Here is a 16195-nt window from a genome sequence, read left to right as displayed (position 1 = left end):
TTTTGTTTTTCTTTTAATTCTCTTTTGTGTTTTTTTTCCATTGCAAGCAAAATAAATGTAGATATTACTACCAAAGCGTTTGTAATTGCAATCATTTTCTGGGAGAAATTGAGCATTATCTGACAGAATTGCAGGGGTGCCAATACTTTTGGCCAGCACTGTTCAAAAATCATTAAATTAGAAACATCTACAGTAACAAAACAACACCCGTCCAAAGAGTACGAGTGCCCTCTAGTGGAGAAAATACTGTTTCTAATCAAATCAAAACGATCATATCTCCAGTTTTCTGTGGTCTATTTGTGCCAAATAAAAACTACGGCGCCATCATAACTGCGAGCTTGTGTGTGGTCATGTGACTGTGTTGTTACATCTGATTTGTATAATAGAGTCTTGTGATCATTGTTGTGACATCACACTGGTGAAACTAGTAGAGCCACTGTGCTGGCAAAAATGAAGTCAAACCTAATATGTAGAATAAAGGGGGAAAATGTAATGACTCGTGTTGGCCAAAGTAGCAGCAGCGTAACAGTGGCGTTTCTCCTTTAAAAATCTACTCAAGTAAAAAGTATGGCATGGTAAAATGGAGTAAATGTAACGCGTTATTACCCACCTCTGACATTTACATTATGTGGCAAATGGAAGACCGAGATTAGGTTAAAACCCAACTCGTAGACAGCGTAATATAGTACTAACTTCCTCTGCTTCTTTTCCAGGTCATGGTTCCGGCTCTGCTGGCCCTCGAGGTGAAGTTTGGTGTCCTGCAGCTCAGCCGTGAGTCTCTGCGCTTTCTTCTTTAGCTGCTGGATATTTCGTTGTGATTCTTCGTTATCGGCCTGCAGGTCACTGATCTGCAGAAAACCCAAAGGGAAAAAAATATATTGAGCTAGCGTAATTCCATTGTCTATAATATCTTTATTGCAAAATCACAGAAAAATACAAAATCCTGCAATTCATTTTACATCAAGCCTTGATGTAGGCTGGGGCCACATTCTAACACAAACTTAATGATGATTGTTAAAGGTGACAAGACATAACAGAGCACGTCACTCTCCTTTGTATAAGTCATAAAAACATCATGATGCGCTTTGGCTCACTCCTGGTGTGGTGTTCTCTTTTCTGTTGAATTTCATATCTTCCACCATATTTCAAAGTTTGGATGAGGTTTTGATAATGCGATCTGGTGCTTCTAAAATCTGTATAATTTTTTTTGCTACACCAGCTATTTCTTCTCTGAAGCCCTTGTCAACAAAATGTTAGCATGTGCCAGAGATTTCGACTTTTTCTTCACAATAAGTAGGTTATTCCCTGATGATATAGTGTAAAGTGTACTTTTAGAAGGAAGAACAGCTTTAACAAGCTTTCACATAACATTGACTGGGAGTAGGTTGGTTACTGACAACGCTTAGCTTTTGAAGCAGTCCTTAGCCTAAGGTTTCAATTAAAGGGCGACGTTGGTCAAAATTGTACCTGTATCTACTCTCTGTAACTATCTGAAACATACTTGCGAGCCGTGTTGTTTTTCGACAGCGATGATGATACCGAGAAATATATTTTCAACGAACTATTTTTTTCATGACGATGACGTGACGAGCTAAAAACGTGTCTTGAGAGACTAAAACTTAAGGAAATTGGATGCCAGTTTTCATTTGACGAGACAAGAACGAGATGAAAATTTGCCATAGTGTCCTTCATAAGTTCACAATGTGTGACATTTTCTTATCATTATGTGTAGTTAGCACATATCGTATAGTGTTTGGTCATGCATCACAGCCGGTGAGTAAGTGCTTTCTAAGTTATTTTTCCTTATGTTGGCTAGATATGCCATGTTGGTTTACTTTGTAAGGGTCTGTGCTGAATGATCATCACACAATAAATGTAACTTGTAGCATTAGTATTAACATTTAGCATGGTGAGTATCGTCTTAAACACGTATTCATGGACTAAAACTTTTGAGGTTCACAGACAAAAAGAATTTTGAGTAACTGTCAAGTAAAACTAGATGAAGACAAACACATTTTGAAATGACTCAAATATCAGTAAGACTAAGTATTTGTGTCCAAAAAACTACGAAAATTAAAAGGGCTGCCAAAAACAATGCTTGCAAGGATTAGTCCCAATCTGGCATGTATTTTTCACACAATTTTACATCAAAAGTGCACTTGCCTCACTGAGTTCCAAGACATTTCTAGATGAAAATGCAACAACACAAGGGGTGTTTACACCGTCCCGAAGCTATTTTTGGGTATTAATCTATTCACCAGTCTTGAGTAATTAGGGTTAATAATGGCATACATATGTGTATTTTACTGCTGTAGTAAGTCGTCAGAGCCTAGTGTTAAAACTTAAAATAAATAAAACAAATTTTCTAACTGTACCGCGACAATGATTTTACGGATTTTCTGGCTTTTGCCAAGAGGACACGAGCTCAATTGTGAAGACCATCAAAATGGACTCCTTTCTGCAGGGAACATTTCACCCCAGGTGGCTACGAATATTGGCTATCGTGGCAAAAAGGTCGTGTTTTGCGTTGGTTGGAGTTGAAGCCGTTAGCTGTGCAAACGACTTAAGTCGAAGGCACTTGTGGTACACCAGCTATAATTAGCTATTAGTAGACATGTGCCGATAACCGGTTTCAAGGTCTACCATGGTATGAAAACGTCACGGTTTCAAAACCGCAAAAATTTTCTGTCATACCGTCCCCAAGGTATCAGCTATTTTTTATGTACCATAAATGCAGGGCGAACTCCCTCGCTTGCAGCTGAAAGGCTCAACCCTCCTCCACTGGTTGTTGCTCAGTGTCAGTGAGTCAGCTGTGCTACACGATGCCTGGAGGAGGTGAAACTCCTGAACTTTTTCCCCTCTTCGAAGAAAACGAAATCGCTGGTGTGGGAATACCTGGGCTACAGAAAAGTTACAGACAGCCGCGATTTGGAGGAGGATGGCCAACCGACATGTAAAACATGTTTGCGTAGGGTGATTGCTTTATACAAAATTAAAGGTTAGTAAACATTATCATGAACGTTTCCCACCAGCTACAAGTTAACTCCAGCATGTTTAGTGTGTCTAGCGGTGGTAAAACTTTTTTTTTCTCCATCTCGCAACTGTATGACTTGAGAGTGTGTGTATAATGTAAACACGATAAGAGTCATACACACATGCTTTTTATGGAAAATAATTCAATTATTTTTGTTCTGATGGTAATAACGTTAAGCTGTGGCTGTGGGTTTACGGTTTACACTCACCTAAAGGACTTATTTTTATTTAGAATATTTGTAATAAAAATATGTATATTTTAGCTTAATATTACACTTATGTTCCAATTTGCTAATATGTTTTGAAAAATAAAAATCCTGTTCAATGGAAAAAGTTTTTTTTTTTTTTTTTAAAACACAGATATCTCAAAGCAACACATTTTAGAGCTCTAACTGCAATACCGTGATACCGTGAAACTGACATTTTTGCTTAAGGTTATCATACCATCAGAATCTCATGCCGGCACATGCCTAGCTATTAGAACCAGCCTATATCTTTCAAATAAGGCTTAACTTAGCCTTTTTTACCATGATCTACAAAAAACAGTGCTTCTAGCCTGGTGCATGTTATTAAACATGCATAGAAAAATTAGGGGGAAAAGCCACTAGAGATGCACTTTAATTGTTAAACTGTGAATTTTTTTAATAACGTGTAGAGATGTCACGAAACACGTATTTTCCTTGAACGGATCAGATAACTCCACAGTTCGGGACATGACCGCTGATCACCACAGCATTTAAGCAGCCTTTTTGAGGCAGAATCCCAGGCTAAAGAAATTACAGAAGCGATTGGGATATTTGTTGCTGCATATTTTAGGCCACATTCGGTTGTGCAAAACAAAGGGTTTAGACATATGATGAATATGATTGAGCCGCGCTATCATATCCAGTCATGCAACCACTTGAGTGAGGAAACCGTCTTTATGATAAAAAAAATCGTGAATGAGTTATCCCTGATGCCTTACGTTGCGCTCGCCACACATGACGGCAAAATGCTATCTTGCTGTGCCTGGTACTTCAGTGGCTAGTGAAAGTGTTTTTTTCTACAGCAGGGGACATAGTAACTGCAAACAGGTCAAAACTCTCCTCAGACAATGTGGACATTATCTTTTTGAAAAATAATTTGACTTTATAAACTTGGGTATTCTTTGTTTGCGTTGTTTTTTTTTTCCTTCTTACACATGAATATATTTTGCACTTGTGTTCTCCAGAGTTAAAAAAGATGTGCCTTCAATTGTGCTTTCAGTTGTTTTGCTATTCACAGTGCATGTTTGAAACATGAAGTCAAGCGATATTTTGCACTTATTGTAATTTAAATGACCGTCTTTTGTGTTGACAATTTTGTCTTGAAAATTTTGTCGGACGAATTTATTGTCTGATTGATTTATTTTAATTTTTGGGCCGATAAATTAACGATCAGTGACTTGCGATCTGATCCGATCTGTACTGTCAGTTTTCAGAACCCTGACACCCCTAATAAAGTGTCCAATTAAAAATATCATTGTTTGGTATTCGCTAAAGCTAATGGAAATGGAAGACTGAGATCATGGTTAGACTGCAATTAATGACACATTTACACAGAGATCAAGTCAGCTCAAAGGGTTCACATTTTTTGCTGCAATGAAAAAAAGAATCCAAACAAAACAACTACAATAATTTTTCGATTTATTTACTTTCCCTTCAGGCATGATAATTAGAATAGATCATGATTCCTTAGGTGTGCCAGCAGACGTATGATGCGATCACAATGTGTGGTCAACAACAACAAAAAATGTTTCAATGATGTAAACACTTGTTCTTACTTCATTTTGGTGTGCTAAATCCAAATCTGACCTTTTTAAAAAAAAATTTAATTTAAGGGGAATCTTGAGGGTTTTTTTTTTTTTTTGGCAGGATTGAATTTTTTGTGTGTAAAGCAAAATTATTGCAAAGCAATATTCTTTAAAAACGTATATAGCTGGGACTTAAAAAAATAGTACCCATATGTAGCAAAATAATGCCTCCTATGTTTGAGATAGAGCAGGGCGGTAAACCGAAAATTTACCGTCACCGAAATTCTTAACGATGACCGACGTAATTTTGACCACGTCGGTAAATTCGGTAAATTAATAAAACAAGAAAATATAGTCTTTTCATCCCGCTTTGATTCTGTGTTGTTCGTCTATGTTCATTCCCCTTTAAGAAAGCAGCGAAAGTGCTTACGTAGGGAGTCACGTGATCATCAGGAAGCCAATCAAACAAAAGCCTGGTAAGCTAACGCTAGCAGCTAACGCTACAAGCAAAACGTGATGGAGTGTGGCTTAAGGGAGGTTCACCAAACTTTCAACCGACATTTAGTACACTCTTGGTGGCATCCAGACGGGCTTTCACCCGCTGTCCTCCTTTGTTCTCACGATTTCCGGAGATGGTGCTTTCAGTGCTTTCTACTGGTAGCCAGGCTAACGCTAGCTAGCGGCTAACGCTACAAATGAACGTTATGGAGTCGGATAGCGGCTCTAACCTTGTCGAAACGGCTGAACTTAATGAGTGGATTGGGCACGGACTGCATCTAGCAATTACTATGTGGCGTTATTTTGTATCTGTCTGTGTGTGATTCCTCTGATAGCTTTTGTGATGGTAAAGCATTCAGCATAAAGTACAATCCAACGGCAAAACTTATAATGACCGAGAAATGGCCCCAGCTATTTTTATTGTGCGTGCATTTATTAAAAAATGCACTGGGGGGAAGAAACCCTTAAACCATAAAGTAAACACTTGTATTTAATAATTATGTCACAGCAGCCATTAACAATAAGTTGTCTTTTTGAAGTGTACTGTTCAAGCTGCAAGTCATTTGTGTTACAATTACATGTTTGCACAGGCATATTGATTTTGACAATGTACATTGTTCAAGTCATACACGCTGTTATAAATGTTCATACTTGAATTCTTATTGCTTACAATATATTTTTATAAACTTAATGTTTAGACTGCATGTACAATTGTTAAATACAGTATATCAAATTGAATGCTGGTAAATAAATCAACAAGAAATAGTTAATCTGTATTTCATGCATTGATTCAGATTTTCAAATTATATAACAGTCCGCTCGGGCGAATTTATCGTCATTTATCGTTATCGAGATAAATCTGCTCAATTTATCGTGATACATGTTTAAGGCCATATCGCCCAGCCCTAGTTTGAGATGGTAAATGGTGTTATACTTATATGATATGTGTTGTACAGCACTGCTGCCAAAGTGCTCCAAAATGTGAAATTCTAAGACAAGCTTAATGTTGCGCGGTTTAAAAAAAAAATGTATGTAATGATGGGGAAAAAAAAGACAATCTGATATTGGGTGAAAATATATGAAGAACCTGTATAAAATACCACTAATACCGGAATATCAAAAATGCTGATTGCATGAAAACTAAAGTATACAGACAAAAAAATATTGGCAGATTTAAAATTGGCGACCACAAATTGTATTGAATCAGTTTTTATAAAACTCACGCAACAGAAAATAAAACATTATTGGCTTACCCTTCTATCCAGCTGTCGTTTGTTTTGCTGCTCGACTTCCAGCTTGTCATCAAACTCCTGCTGCAGTCGCTTCTTGGTAAATTCAATTTCTCTGATAGCTCTTTCATACTTCAGCCTCCACTCTCCTCCTGGCACATTAGCACATACAATTCAGACTTCAAATACCTATATTTACTCTTTTTTTTTTTTTTTTTTTTTAATGTAACCTTAGGGCATCTAAGCATTGAATGAGGCCCAGGCAAATAGCATTAGTACACAATGAGAAGTAGAACCAGCAATTTCTTGTTGTTTGCACTTAAGAAATAAGTTTTACCTGATTCATCATCATCCAATTCTCCATTGAGTTCAGAGGCCCTAATGAGACGAGCCTCCATCACTTCCATCTCCATAGATTCCATCTGCTTCTTCATGCTGTCAAACTGGGCCTAATGGTTACGTGAAATCAAAATTACTATAAAGATGTGGGCATATGCAAAATGATGTATTGGGTTTGGTGTAAATTCCAGTTAACTACAACATGAACACTACATGAGGCGACGCCTCTTATTTGAAGTCGGGGAATGGTCTTGACTAGATTGTTTGGCCTACAACCTCTGTTCTAATTCACACCAACTGTGTTTATGTGTTGACATCAGGTCTCTATGGGGTCAAGTCAAATTCTTCCAAAGTTCATCGACACAGTTTATTTGCCTGGTTAAGAGCACAGAAGCCTTCAGGAGCACCTAAATCAACATTTACAGTAATGGGACATGAACTGATAATAGGGTACTCAATTTGACAACACAAAAATGCCACGTTTTGCTCATGAGCACTGCATGGGACAATGTCGTGTGTCATATTCAATATGATTAAATAATAATAAAAATATTCTACAAACAGTGCTGTTACAATGGATTTGGTAGCAGTTGTTGCTGCTGAGGGTGGACAAACAAGTTACTGAAGTACATTGGGTTAATGGAGCAATTACGTTTTTACAAAGGGCCACCTGTTCTTAACTAGCTTTTTTCCTTTAATAAACAAAAAAAACATTAAAAAATTTTCATTTTCCATTTAAATGGGTTATCTGTGCCTGATCTTACATTTGTTTGAATATGTTAAACAGTAAAATGGGGTAACAATGCCCCCCCCAAAAATGGAGGGTGGGATTAGAAGTGGATACAGTAGATACAGTGCCTTGCAAAAGTATTCGGCCACCTTGAACCTTGCAACCTTTCGCCACATTTCAGGCTTCAAACATAAAGATATAAAATTGTAATTTTTTTGTCAAGAATCAACAAGTGGGACACAATCGTGAAGTGGAACAAAATTTATTGGATAATTTAAACTTTTTTAACAAATAAAAAACTGAAAAGTGGGGCGTGCAATATTATTCGGCCCCCTTGCGTTAATACTTTGTAGCGCCACCTTTTGCTCCAATTACAGCTGCAAGTCGCTTGGGGTATGTTTCTATCAGTTTTGCACATCGAGAGACTGACATTCTTGCCCATTCTTCCTTGCAAAACAGCTCGAGCTCAGTGAGGTTGGATGGAGAGTGTTTGTGAACAGCAGTCTTCAGCTCTTTCCACAGATTCTCGATTGGATTCAGGTCTGGACTTTGACTTGGCCATTCTAACACCTGGATAAGTTTATTTTTGAACCATTCCATTGTAGATTTGGCTTTATGTTTTGGATCATTGTCCTGTTGGAAGATAAATCTCTGTCCCAGTCTCAGGTCATGTGCAGATACCAACAGGTTTTCTTCCAGAATGTTCCTGTATTTGGCTGCATCCATCTTCCTGTCAATTTTAACCATCTTCCCTGTCCCTGCTGAAGAAAAGCAGGTCCAAACCATGATGCTGCCACCACCATGTTTGACAGTGGGGATGGTGTGTTCAGGGTGATGAGCTGTGTTGCTTTTACGCCAAACATATCGTTTTGCATTGTGGCCAAAAAGTTCAATTTTGGTTTCATCTGACCAGAGCACCTTCTTCCACATGTTTGGTGTGTCTCCCAGGTGGCTTGTGGCAAACTTTAAACGAGACTTTTTATGGATATCTTTGAGAAATGGCTTTCTTCTTGCCACTCTTCCATAAAGGCCAGATTTGTGCAGTGTACGACTGATTGTTGTCCTATGGACAGACTCTCCCACTTCAGCTGTAGATCTCTGCAGTTCATCCAGAGTGATCATGGGCCTCTTGGCTGCATCTCTGATCAGTTTTCTCCTTGTTTGAGAAGAAAGTTTGGAAGGACGGCCGGGTCTTGGTAGATTTGCAGTGGTCTGATGCTCCTTCCATTTCAATATGATGGCTTGCACAGTGCTCCTTGAGATGTTTAAAGCTTGGGAAATCTTTTTGTATCCAAATCCGGCTTTAAACTTCTCCACAACAGTATCTTGGACCTGCCTGGTGTGTTCCTTGGTTTTCATAATGCTCTCTGCACTTTAAACAGAACCCTGAGACTATCACAGAGCAGGTGCATTTATACGGAGACTTGATTACACACAGGTGGATTCTATTTATCATCATCGGTCATTTAGGACAACATTGGATCATTCAGAGATCCTCACTGAACTTCTGGAGTGAGTTTGCTGCACTGAAAGTAAAGGGGCCAAATAATATTGCACGCCCCACTTTTCAGTTTTTTATTTGTTAAAAAAGTTTAAATTATCCAATAAATGTTGTTCCACTTCATGATTGTGTCCCACTTGTTGTTGATTCTTGACAAAAAAATTAAATTTCATATCTTTATGTTTGAAGCCTGAAATGTGGCGAAAGGTTGCAAGATTCAAGGGGGCCGAATACTTTTGCAAGGCACTGTACATTATACACGGCACTGTTAACTCTCTCTGTGCATGAGTGTTTACCTGCAGGTCCTTCATGTCTTTCTCAAGACGGAGTCTCTCAGATGTTTCACTCTCAAGCAGCTGAGCTGCAGACTCCCCGGTATTCCGCTCATCAGTCAACTCTGTTGATAACTCTGTGATCTGATCACGCACAAACAGCAATGTTCATATTTGTATGATCGTCAATCCAAAAAAATAAACCCTCTCAATTCTTGTTCATCACCATCATCACCATTGCACAAAAGGTACAATTAGCATACAGACCATTTCTCAAATGCTAGATTTTGTGATATAAAAACAACGCAAGATGAAAATTTTTTCTCAACTTTTTCCATAATTGACACTTAACCTGCAAGGCTAAAATGGAAAAGAACATGAATTATTTTAGAGAGAGAGAAAGTGAAAATAGTGGGCTTTTTCCAGAATTGGAGGACAGTTGGGCTTCAAAATATTTGAAAAACAAGCTGTTCTGGCTATATATTCATCAATAATAGGCAATAAACTGTGAAACACTTGACTAGCTCTGCTTACAGAACAATAACATTTTCATGACATGATTTATTTGGTGCTTCCCAGTGTTGTTTTTGGCAACGATGATAACAAAAAAATTTTGTCGACGAACAACTTTTCCATGACGGTGACGAGCTAAAAACGTGGCTCCAGTAAAGAGTCACATGACATTTTGGAGGGAAATTGACAAGCAGGATTCAATTTGGACATTTAGGGATGCAAGTGTTTTTCAAAGGGGTGTACTGACTTTTGTTGCCAGGGTTTAGATATAAATGGCTATATATTGAATTATTTCGGGGGGAAAATAAATTAACTCAATTATATAAGCTGCACACAGACTACTTTCATTGTGTCAGTGTCATTTTGTCAGTGTTGTCCCATTAAAAGATATACTTAAATATCTGCAGAAGTGCGAGGGGTGTACTCACTTTTGTGATACACTGTACTATCTGCCAGCTTGTAATTGTCTCTTGTCGTCTTCGAAAATTACAATTGGGTGACTGATTCATTCACGGCCTTCATACATTCTCCTGACCCCCCACCTCCCCCTTAAAAAACTCCTCGGATCTACACAATTCACGTATGTCACCCTTACTGACGTTCAAACGGCAAATTTCGCCGAAAGGTGAGAGATTTTCACGCCTGACGAAAAAAATACTATCGGACAAAGGTCTGTCGACTTGTTATCCATTGTAAATTCAGGTAAAAGTAATGGATACATACACTTTCAACAATAATACAGCTACATCACGTATCTGCATTGGACTTATCACAGTACGGTCATAGCAATCACTTATATCGTGAGCATAACAAGAACTCACGGGCATACAGTAACGTTTGGTTTTTTTGTGTTGGTGCAAGTTTACCCTGCTCTCTAGACGGTCACTGTTGAGTCTCAGGTCATTCCTTTCTTTTTCCACCTTCTCTAACTTCTGTTTCAGCTGGACGATCTCTTCCTGGCAAAGTAAATGGTTTCGAAAGCACATGAATATCAGTATTGACATTAACGAAATTATTTATATAGGGGATTCTTTATTAAAAGTGGGTGGCTCAGCTCTTTTTTGCTAATTCCAATTGGAGTGAAAGTCAAAACGATGTCATGCCATATTGTTTTATGCTTACATCCTTGCCACGGATTTGTTCCTCAGTGAGTTGCACTTCAATTAGAGGTCTGACCGTAGTAAAAAGCTTCCACCATGGCCAACCTTTGACCCCACGGTTCTTCTTTATGTTCTTCTGGATGCAACGGATGGCCAAATCCTGGATCTGTCGGATATGCACATGCAGGTATGAATGCTTTGTTTTTAAATATGAAGGAAAAAACAAAATGAGTGGAAGAACACTAATAAATACAAAAGTTTGTTTGCTTAGCTTTTATTTTTAGGGCCCGAGCACTAAGCGTGCGAAGGCCCTATTGTTTTGCAAAGGATTATTTATTTTTTTATTTTTTTTATTTTTCAGGGCAAATGAAAACGGCCAATTTGGAGGCCTGAACATGCACGAAAAGTCACCAAAATTTGCACATACGTCCGGAAAATTGTAAATTTCGATAATTTTGCAACGTTGCAAAAAAATATAACAAAATGGCTCAGTGGCGCCCCCTTGAAATTTTAAAATTGGCCTATAACATTAGGGTCTGTCAGCGTAGAGCAATGAAATTTGGGGGGTCTATACCTTGTCCAAAACCGCTCCAAAAAAGCATTTACACGCATATTCCAAACCCAACAGGAAATCGGTTATTTTGGATCAAATATGAAATTTTTATCGATTTACAGGGTGCACATTTGAGACCTTTTCGCCGAGGGAGTTAGTTGGATCATCTTCAAAATTGGTGAGACTGTTCAGGAGACATATGAGATCTTAAGTTTCTAAAATGGTGTGTTTTCATTCACGGGTCTGACCTGGGCGTGGTGCCAAAGTCGGCCATTTTTTCGGCAAAACACCGAATTCAGTAAATGGCTAATAATTCCTTGACACAACTTTCAATCTTTTTCATATCTGCCATGTATATGCGGTATCCCACCCTTAACACGAGTGCATTGAAATATTACCCATTAGGTCTAGCGCCCCCTAGTGAGAACAGGAAATGCCTTTTTTTACGAGACAGGTTCCTCCTCCAAGGGAAAAAAATCTGTTGACCTCAAACCTGCATCAGGGGAGCCTTAAGACCTGTGTTCAGATGCCTGATGAAAAATATTGAGGTTTCGTTGAGGCGGAGGGGTCCAAACAGGAAAGTGAAAATGAACTTCAACAATTTGTCACGCAAAAAACTTTGAACAGTCATAACTCGGCAGATATACAACATATCTGCGCCAAACTTCCCGTGTTTGTTGAGAGTCATACCCTGAAGGTTCTTGTAGGGGTCATTTGCATCAACTCTACAGTGCCAACTAGTGGCGACAGAAAGAAGTTTTAAAAAAGGCCTTTCCTATTGGGTTTTTTCAACATAGAGCAAGGAAATTTGGGGAGTAGATACCTTATGCAAAACTGCTCCAAAAAGTCTCTTGCACCCATATTCCAAATCCAACAGGAAATCGGGTATTTTGGATCGAATGTGAAATTTTCATGGGTTCACAGTAGGAGTTTACATTTGGAGGCTTGAATATTCACAAAAACTCGTAAAAATTTGCACATACATGCGGCTTTAGATAACGTTCGATAATCTTGCAATGTTACGAAAAAAATGTAGCAAAATGCCTCAGTGGCGCCCCCTTGAATTTTTCAAAAAGGCGTTTCCTATTAGGTTTTTTTAACAGAGAGTGATGAAATTTGGGGAGTCGATACCTTGTGCAAAACTGCTCCAAAAAGTCTCTTGCACCCGTATTCCAAATCCAACAGGAAATCGGGTATTTTTGATCGAATGTGAAATTTTTATCGGTTCACAGTAGGAGTTTACATTTGGAGGCTTGAACATGCATAAAAACTCACCAAAATTTGCACATACATGCGGCTTTGGATAACGTTCGATAATCTTGCAACGTTACGAAAAAATTTAACAAAATGGCTCAGTGGCGCCCCCTTGAAATTTTCAAAAAGGTCTCTCCATTTAGGTTTTTCTAACATAGAGTGATGAAATTTGGAGAGTCAAAACTTTGTGCAAAACTGCTCCAAAAAGTCTCTTGCACACACATTCCAAATCCTACAGGAAATCGGGTATTTTGGATTGAATGTGAACTTTTTATCGATTTACAGTGTGCACATTTTACACCTTGGCACCTAGGGAATTAGTTTGATCATTCTCAAAATTGGTGAGACTGTTCATGAGGCATATGAAATCTTAAGTTATAAAAATGGTGTGTTTTCATTCATGGGCCTGACCTGGGCGGGGCGCCAAATTCTTCCATTTTTTCGCCAAAACACCGAATTCGGAAAATGACTGATAACTCCCTCATACAACGTTCAATCTATTTTAAATCTGGCATGTGTGTGAGGTATACCAGCCTGAGCAGGACTGGATTGAAAATTTACCATTTGTGCCTGGCGCCTCCTAGTGGGAACAGGAAATGCCCTTTTTTACGGGACACACTCCTCCTCTAAAGGGAAAAAATCAATCTACCTCAAACCTGCATAAGGGAAACCTTAAGACCTGTCTTCAGGTGCCTGATGAAAAATATTGAAGTTTCGTTGAAGCGGAGGGGTCCAAACAGGAAAGTGAAAATGACCGTCAACAATTTGCCTCACAAAAAACTTTGAACAGTCATAACTCAGCAGATATACAACATATCTGCGCCAAACTTCCCGTGCTTGTTGAGAGTCATACCCTGAAGGGCCTTGTAGGGGTCATTTGCATCAACCCTACAGCGCCAACTAGTGGCGATAGAAAGTCACTCGTTTTTCCAAAACATGTCCAGTTCTTTTCATGTTGGTCATTGTAGTTTCAAGACCTATTAAAATACTTTTTTACGGCCCATGTCCACGTGTCTCTGTCTGTTGCCGTGACGACCCTTTGTTCGCCATTTAAAGGAAATATTTTTTTTCAGAGACTCAGGGAGCTTATAGAGCCACAATAGTTGGCACACTTGGTCGAATTGGCCCAGTTAGAAGATTAATTTTGGTTTTGAATAAGGGCTTGGCTGCACAGCTCAGTAGTGGCTCCTTTTTTGTAGTACTCTCTCCAATAGGGGTTTTTATCTCTTGGGTGTGGGAATGTAAATAGGCGACTTTCGAGCATGTTAGGTTCTAATGAGATGATTAGAGAGGAGGATCTGCCACCACCCTGACCTGCACACAGTCCGAGTTGCGTGACGTCCGAGTTGCGCTAGATTGCGAGGGCCCGTTCAGTCCTGCTTGCAGGCCTAGTTTGTATTGTTGTTTATCTGGGCCTAGTTCAAAGCATAATCTTTACTAGAAGAAGTCGAGCCACGGCAAAATCGCGCCAATAACAGTCAAACAGAAGATTGCTGATTGGCTACCCAACCAGACAATGACTGTGTGGTAGGTGGTTCATGAACACCCTCGTCATCGATTGACTGAGGGACTGTTGGTAACGAGGGGGACAAAAACTGTCCTAGATGTCCATATTGTTTAGACGGAGTTTTGGGGGTGGGAAACCGCAAAAATCTGTAGACTCCTTCTGGAGTGAAAATCTTGACGCCTATTTTTGTGAAATACTGTAGTTACATTTCAGATCAAAGCAGCCTAAATACCTATTCTAAACACCTAGTTGCTAATTTGCATTAGGGCTTCAGGTATCGAATTTTTTAGTAGTTGTTTAATTTATCAACTTGGTAGTTTGAATAATCGAGTAATCAGATTAAGAACATTGCGCTGCAGAATAAATGTTGGGAAATGTAAAACAAAGGTTTGCTAAGATTGCACTTTGAAAAGAGCAGTAAATGCGAACACAAAATAAAATTACCCAGGGATTCTTCAAACTATGTGAGTTGCACTTTCATTTAAAAATAAATTAAAATACCTGAGCTTAGTCTCAAATAGTATTAAAAATAAATAAGTGAGGATCTAAGTACAACAAAAGAACATTTGGCTAACTCGCATAGCAAAAGTCCGCTTGCTTAAATGTTTTAAAATGTTTTTTTTCTTTTTTTTTTTTAAACGATACTCATACCAAATCGTTCAAACACATATTCCCACAAAAAAACAGCTAAATAGACCTATAAACTAAATTACGAATGTATTAAAAAAAAAAACGTTTTAGCTTATGTTGGTCTTACCAGGGAGCAGCTCGATTTAGCCATGTTAAATGAGTTATGTCACATTCACTGTTGCCACTAGAAGACAGTGTATACATCCAAATCAATAAAACTAAATGCAAATACTTTCAAAACAAACCATTACAACGCCACTTTAAAAGAATCATCGAAACAGCAAAGTATGATCCGAAGCTTTTTTCCGAATCGAATTACTCGAGCGAATCGATTAATCGTTGCAGCACTAATTTGCGCCACACATAAAATTATATAAATTTTACTATTTATTCTCAACTTTATTTAGCATCTACTTTAAACCAAAAATAGAAGATTTTTAAATCTGTTTTTTTTTTGTTTGTGTTTTTTTTTTTTTTTTTTTTTTTTTGGCATCCAACGACTAGTGTAGCAACAATACCAATAGTAGTATCGGAAGGCAATAAATGAAGGCATCAATACCAGGAGTACTAAAAAATAATGCACCAATACTGCGCAAAACGTGCGAGATTTAGTTTTCATTCGCAGGTTGTCCTTCCCAAGAAGGCCGACGATTACAAACGCTACCAAAGAAGAAAACAAAATAAAATGAAAACAATAATATGGAGAGAAAAAATAGCTATTGGGTTAAGGTTAGTCATTAAAGGGTTAGGGTTCATTTAGCAGTCTTTTTTTTTTTTTTTTAATATATATTAGAGCCTGTACTTAAGTGGTGAATAAATGTGTGTCAAACGGTATTAGCAGCCAGGAGTTAGCCTGAGTTTAGAAATAAATGCTGTTTTTTTAAACAAAGCTCTTAACAAATCGTTCAAACGCATATTCCAACAAAAGACTGTTAAAAGTACTTCTAAATAACGAATGCATAAACAAACATTAGTTCAAACAAAATCACACCTTCTGTTGGTCTTAATAGGGAGCCGCCATGTTAGACGTGCTATGGCATATTCACTTTTAGCACTGGAGGGCAGTGTATACACCCAAATAAAGAAAATTAAATCCAAACACTTTCAAAACCAACTATTACAAAGTCACTCAAATTAAACGAATCCTGGAAGTAGGAAAATTTAATCCAAAGCTTATTTCTAATCGAATTATTCGAGTTAATCGCTGCAGCACTGAAGGACACCATTGCAAAAGTCGGGTAAACTGGAGATAAAAGCATGGATGA

General features: G+C 38.2%; 1 protein-coding gene across 10 annotated transcripts in view; it reads right to left on the bottom strand.

Moving 5' to 3' along the window:
• LOC130917327 (unconventional myosin-XVIIIa-like) overlaps positions 1 to 16195 on the bottom strand; it is a 176664-nt gene that overhangs the window by 52953 nt on the left and 107516 nt on the right. For all 10 annotated transcript variants that reach the window (XM_057838614.1, XM_057838615.1, XM_057838610.1 and 7 more), the window contains 6 exons: positions 11009 to 11152; positions 10753 to 10842; positions 9398 to 9517; positions 6869 to 6980; positions 6556 to 6683; positions 694 to 848 (listed from right to left, as the gene is read on the bottom strand). In XM_057838614.1, the coding sequence (XP_057694597.1) occupies positions 694 to 848; positions 6556 to 6683; positions 6869 to 6980; positions 9398 to 9517; positions 10753 to 10842; positions 11009 to 11152 (749 nt within the window). The remainder of the gene's footprint in view (positions 1 to 693; positions 849 to 6555; positions 6684 to 6868; positions 6981 to 9397; positions 9518 to 10752; positions 10843 to 11008; positions 11153 to 16195) is intronic.

The sequence above is a fragment of the Corythoichthys intestinalis genome, chromosome 6 (genome assembly GCF_030265065.1).
Source record: "Corythoichthys intestinalis isolate RoL2023-P3 chromosome 6, ASM3026506v1, whole genome shotgun sequence".
Taxonomy (NCBI): Eukaryota; Metazoa; Chordata; class Actinopteri; order Syngnathiformes; family Syngnathidae; genus Corythoichthys; species Corythoichthys intestinalis.
The sequence above is the reverse complement of the archived record's forward strand: the minus strand, read 5'-3'. Positions and strand labels throughout refer to the sequence as shown.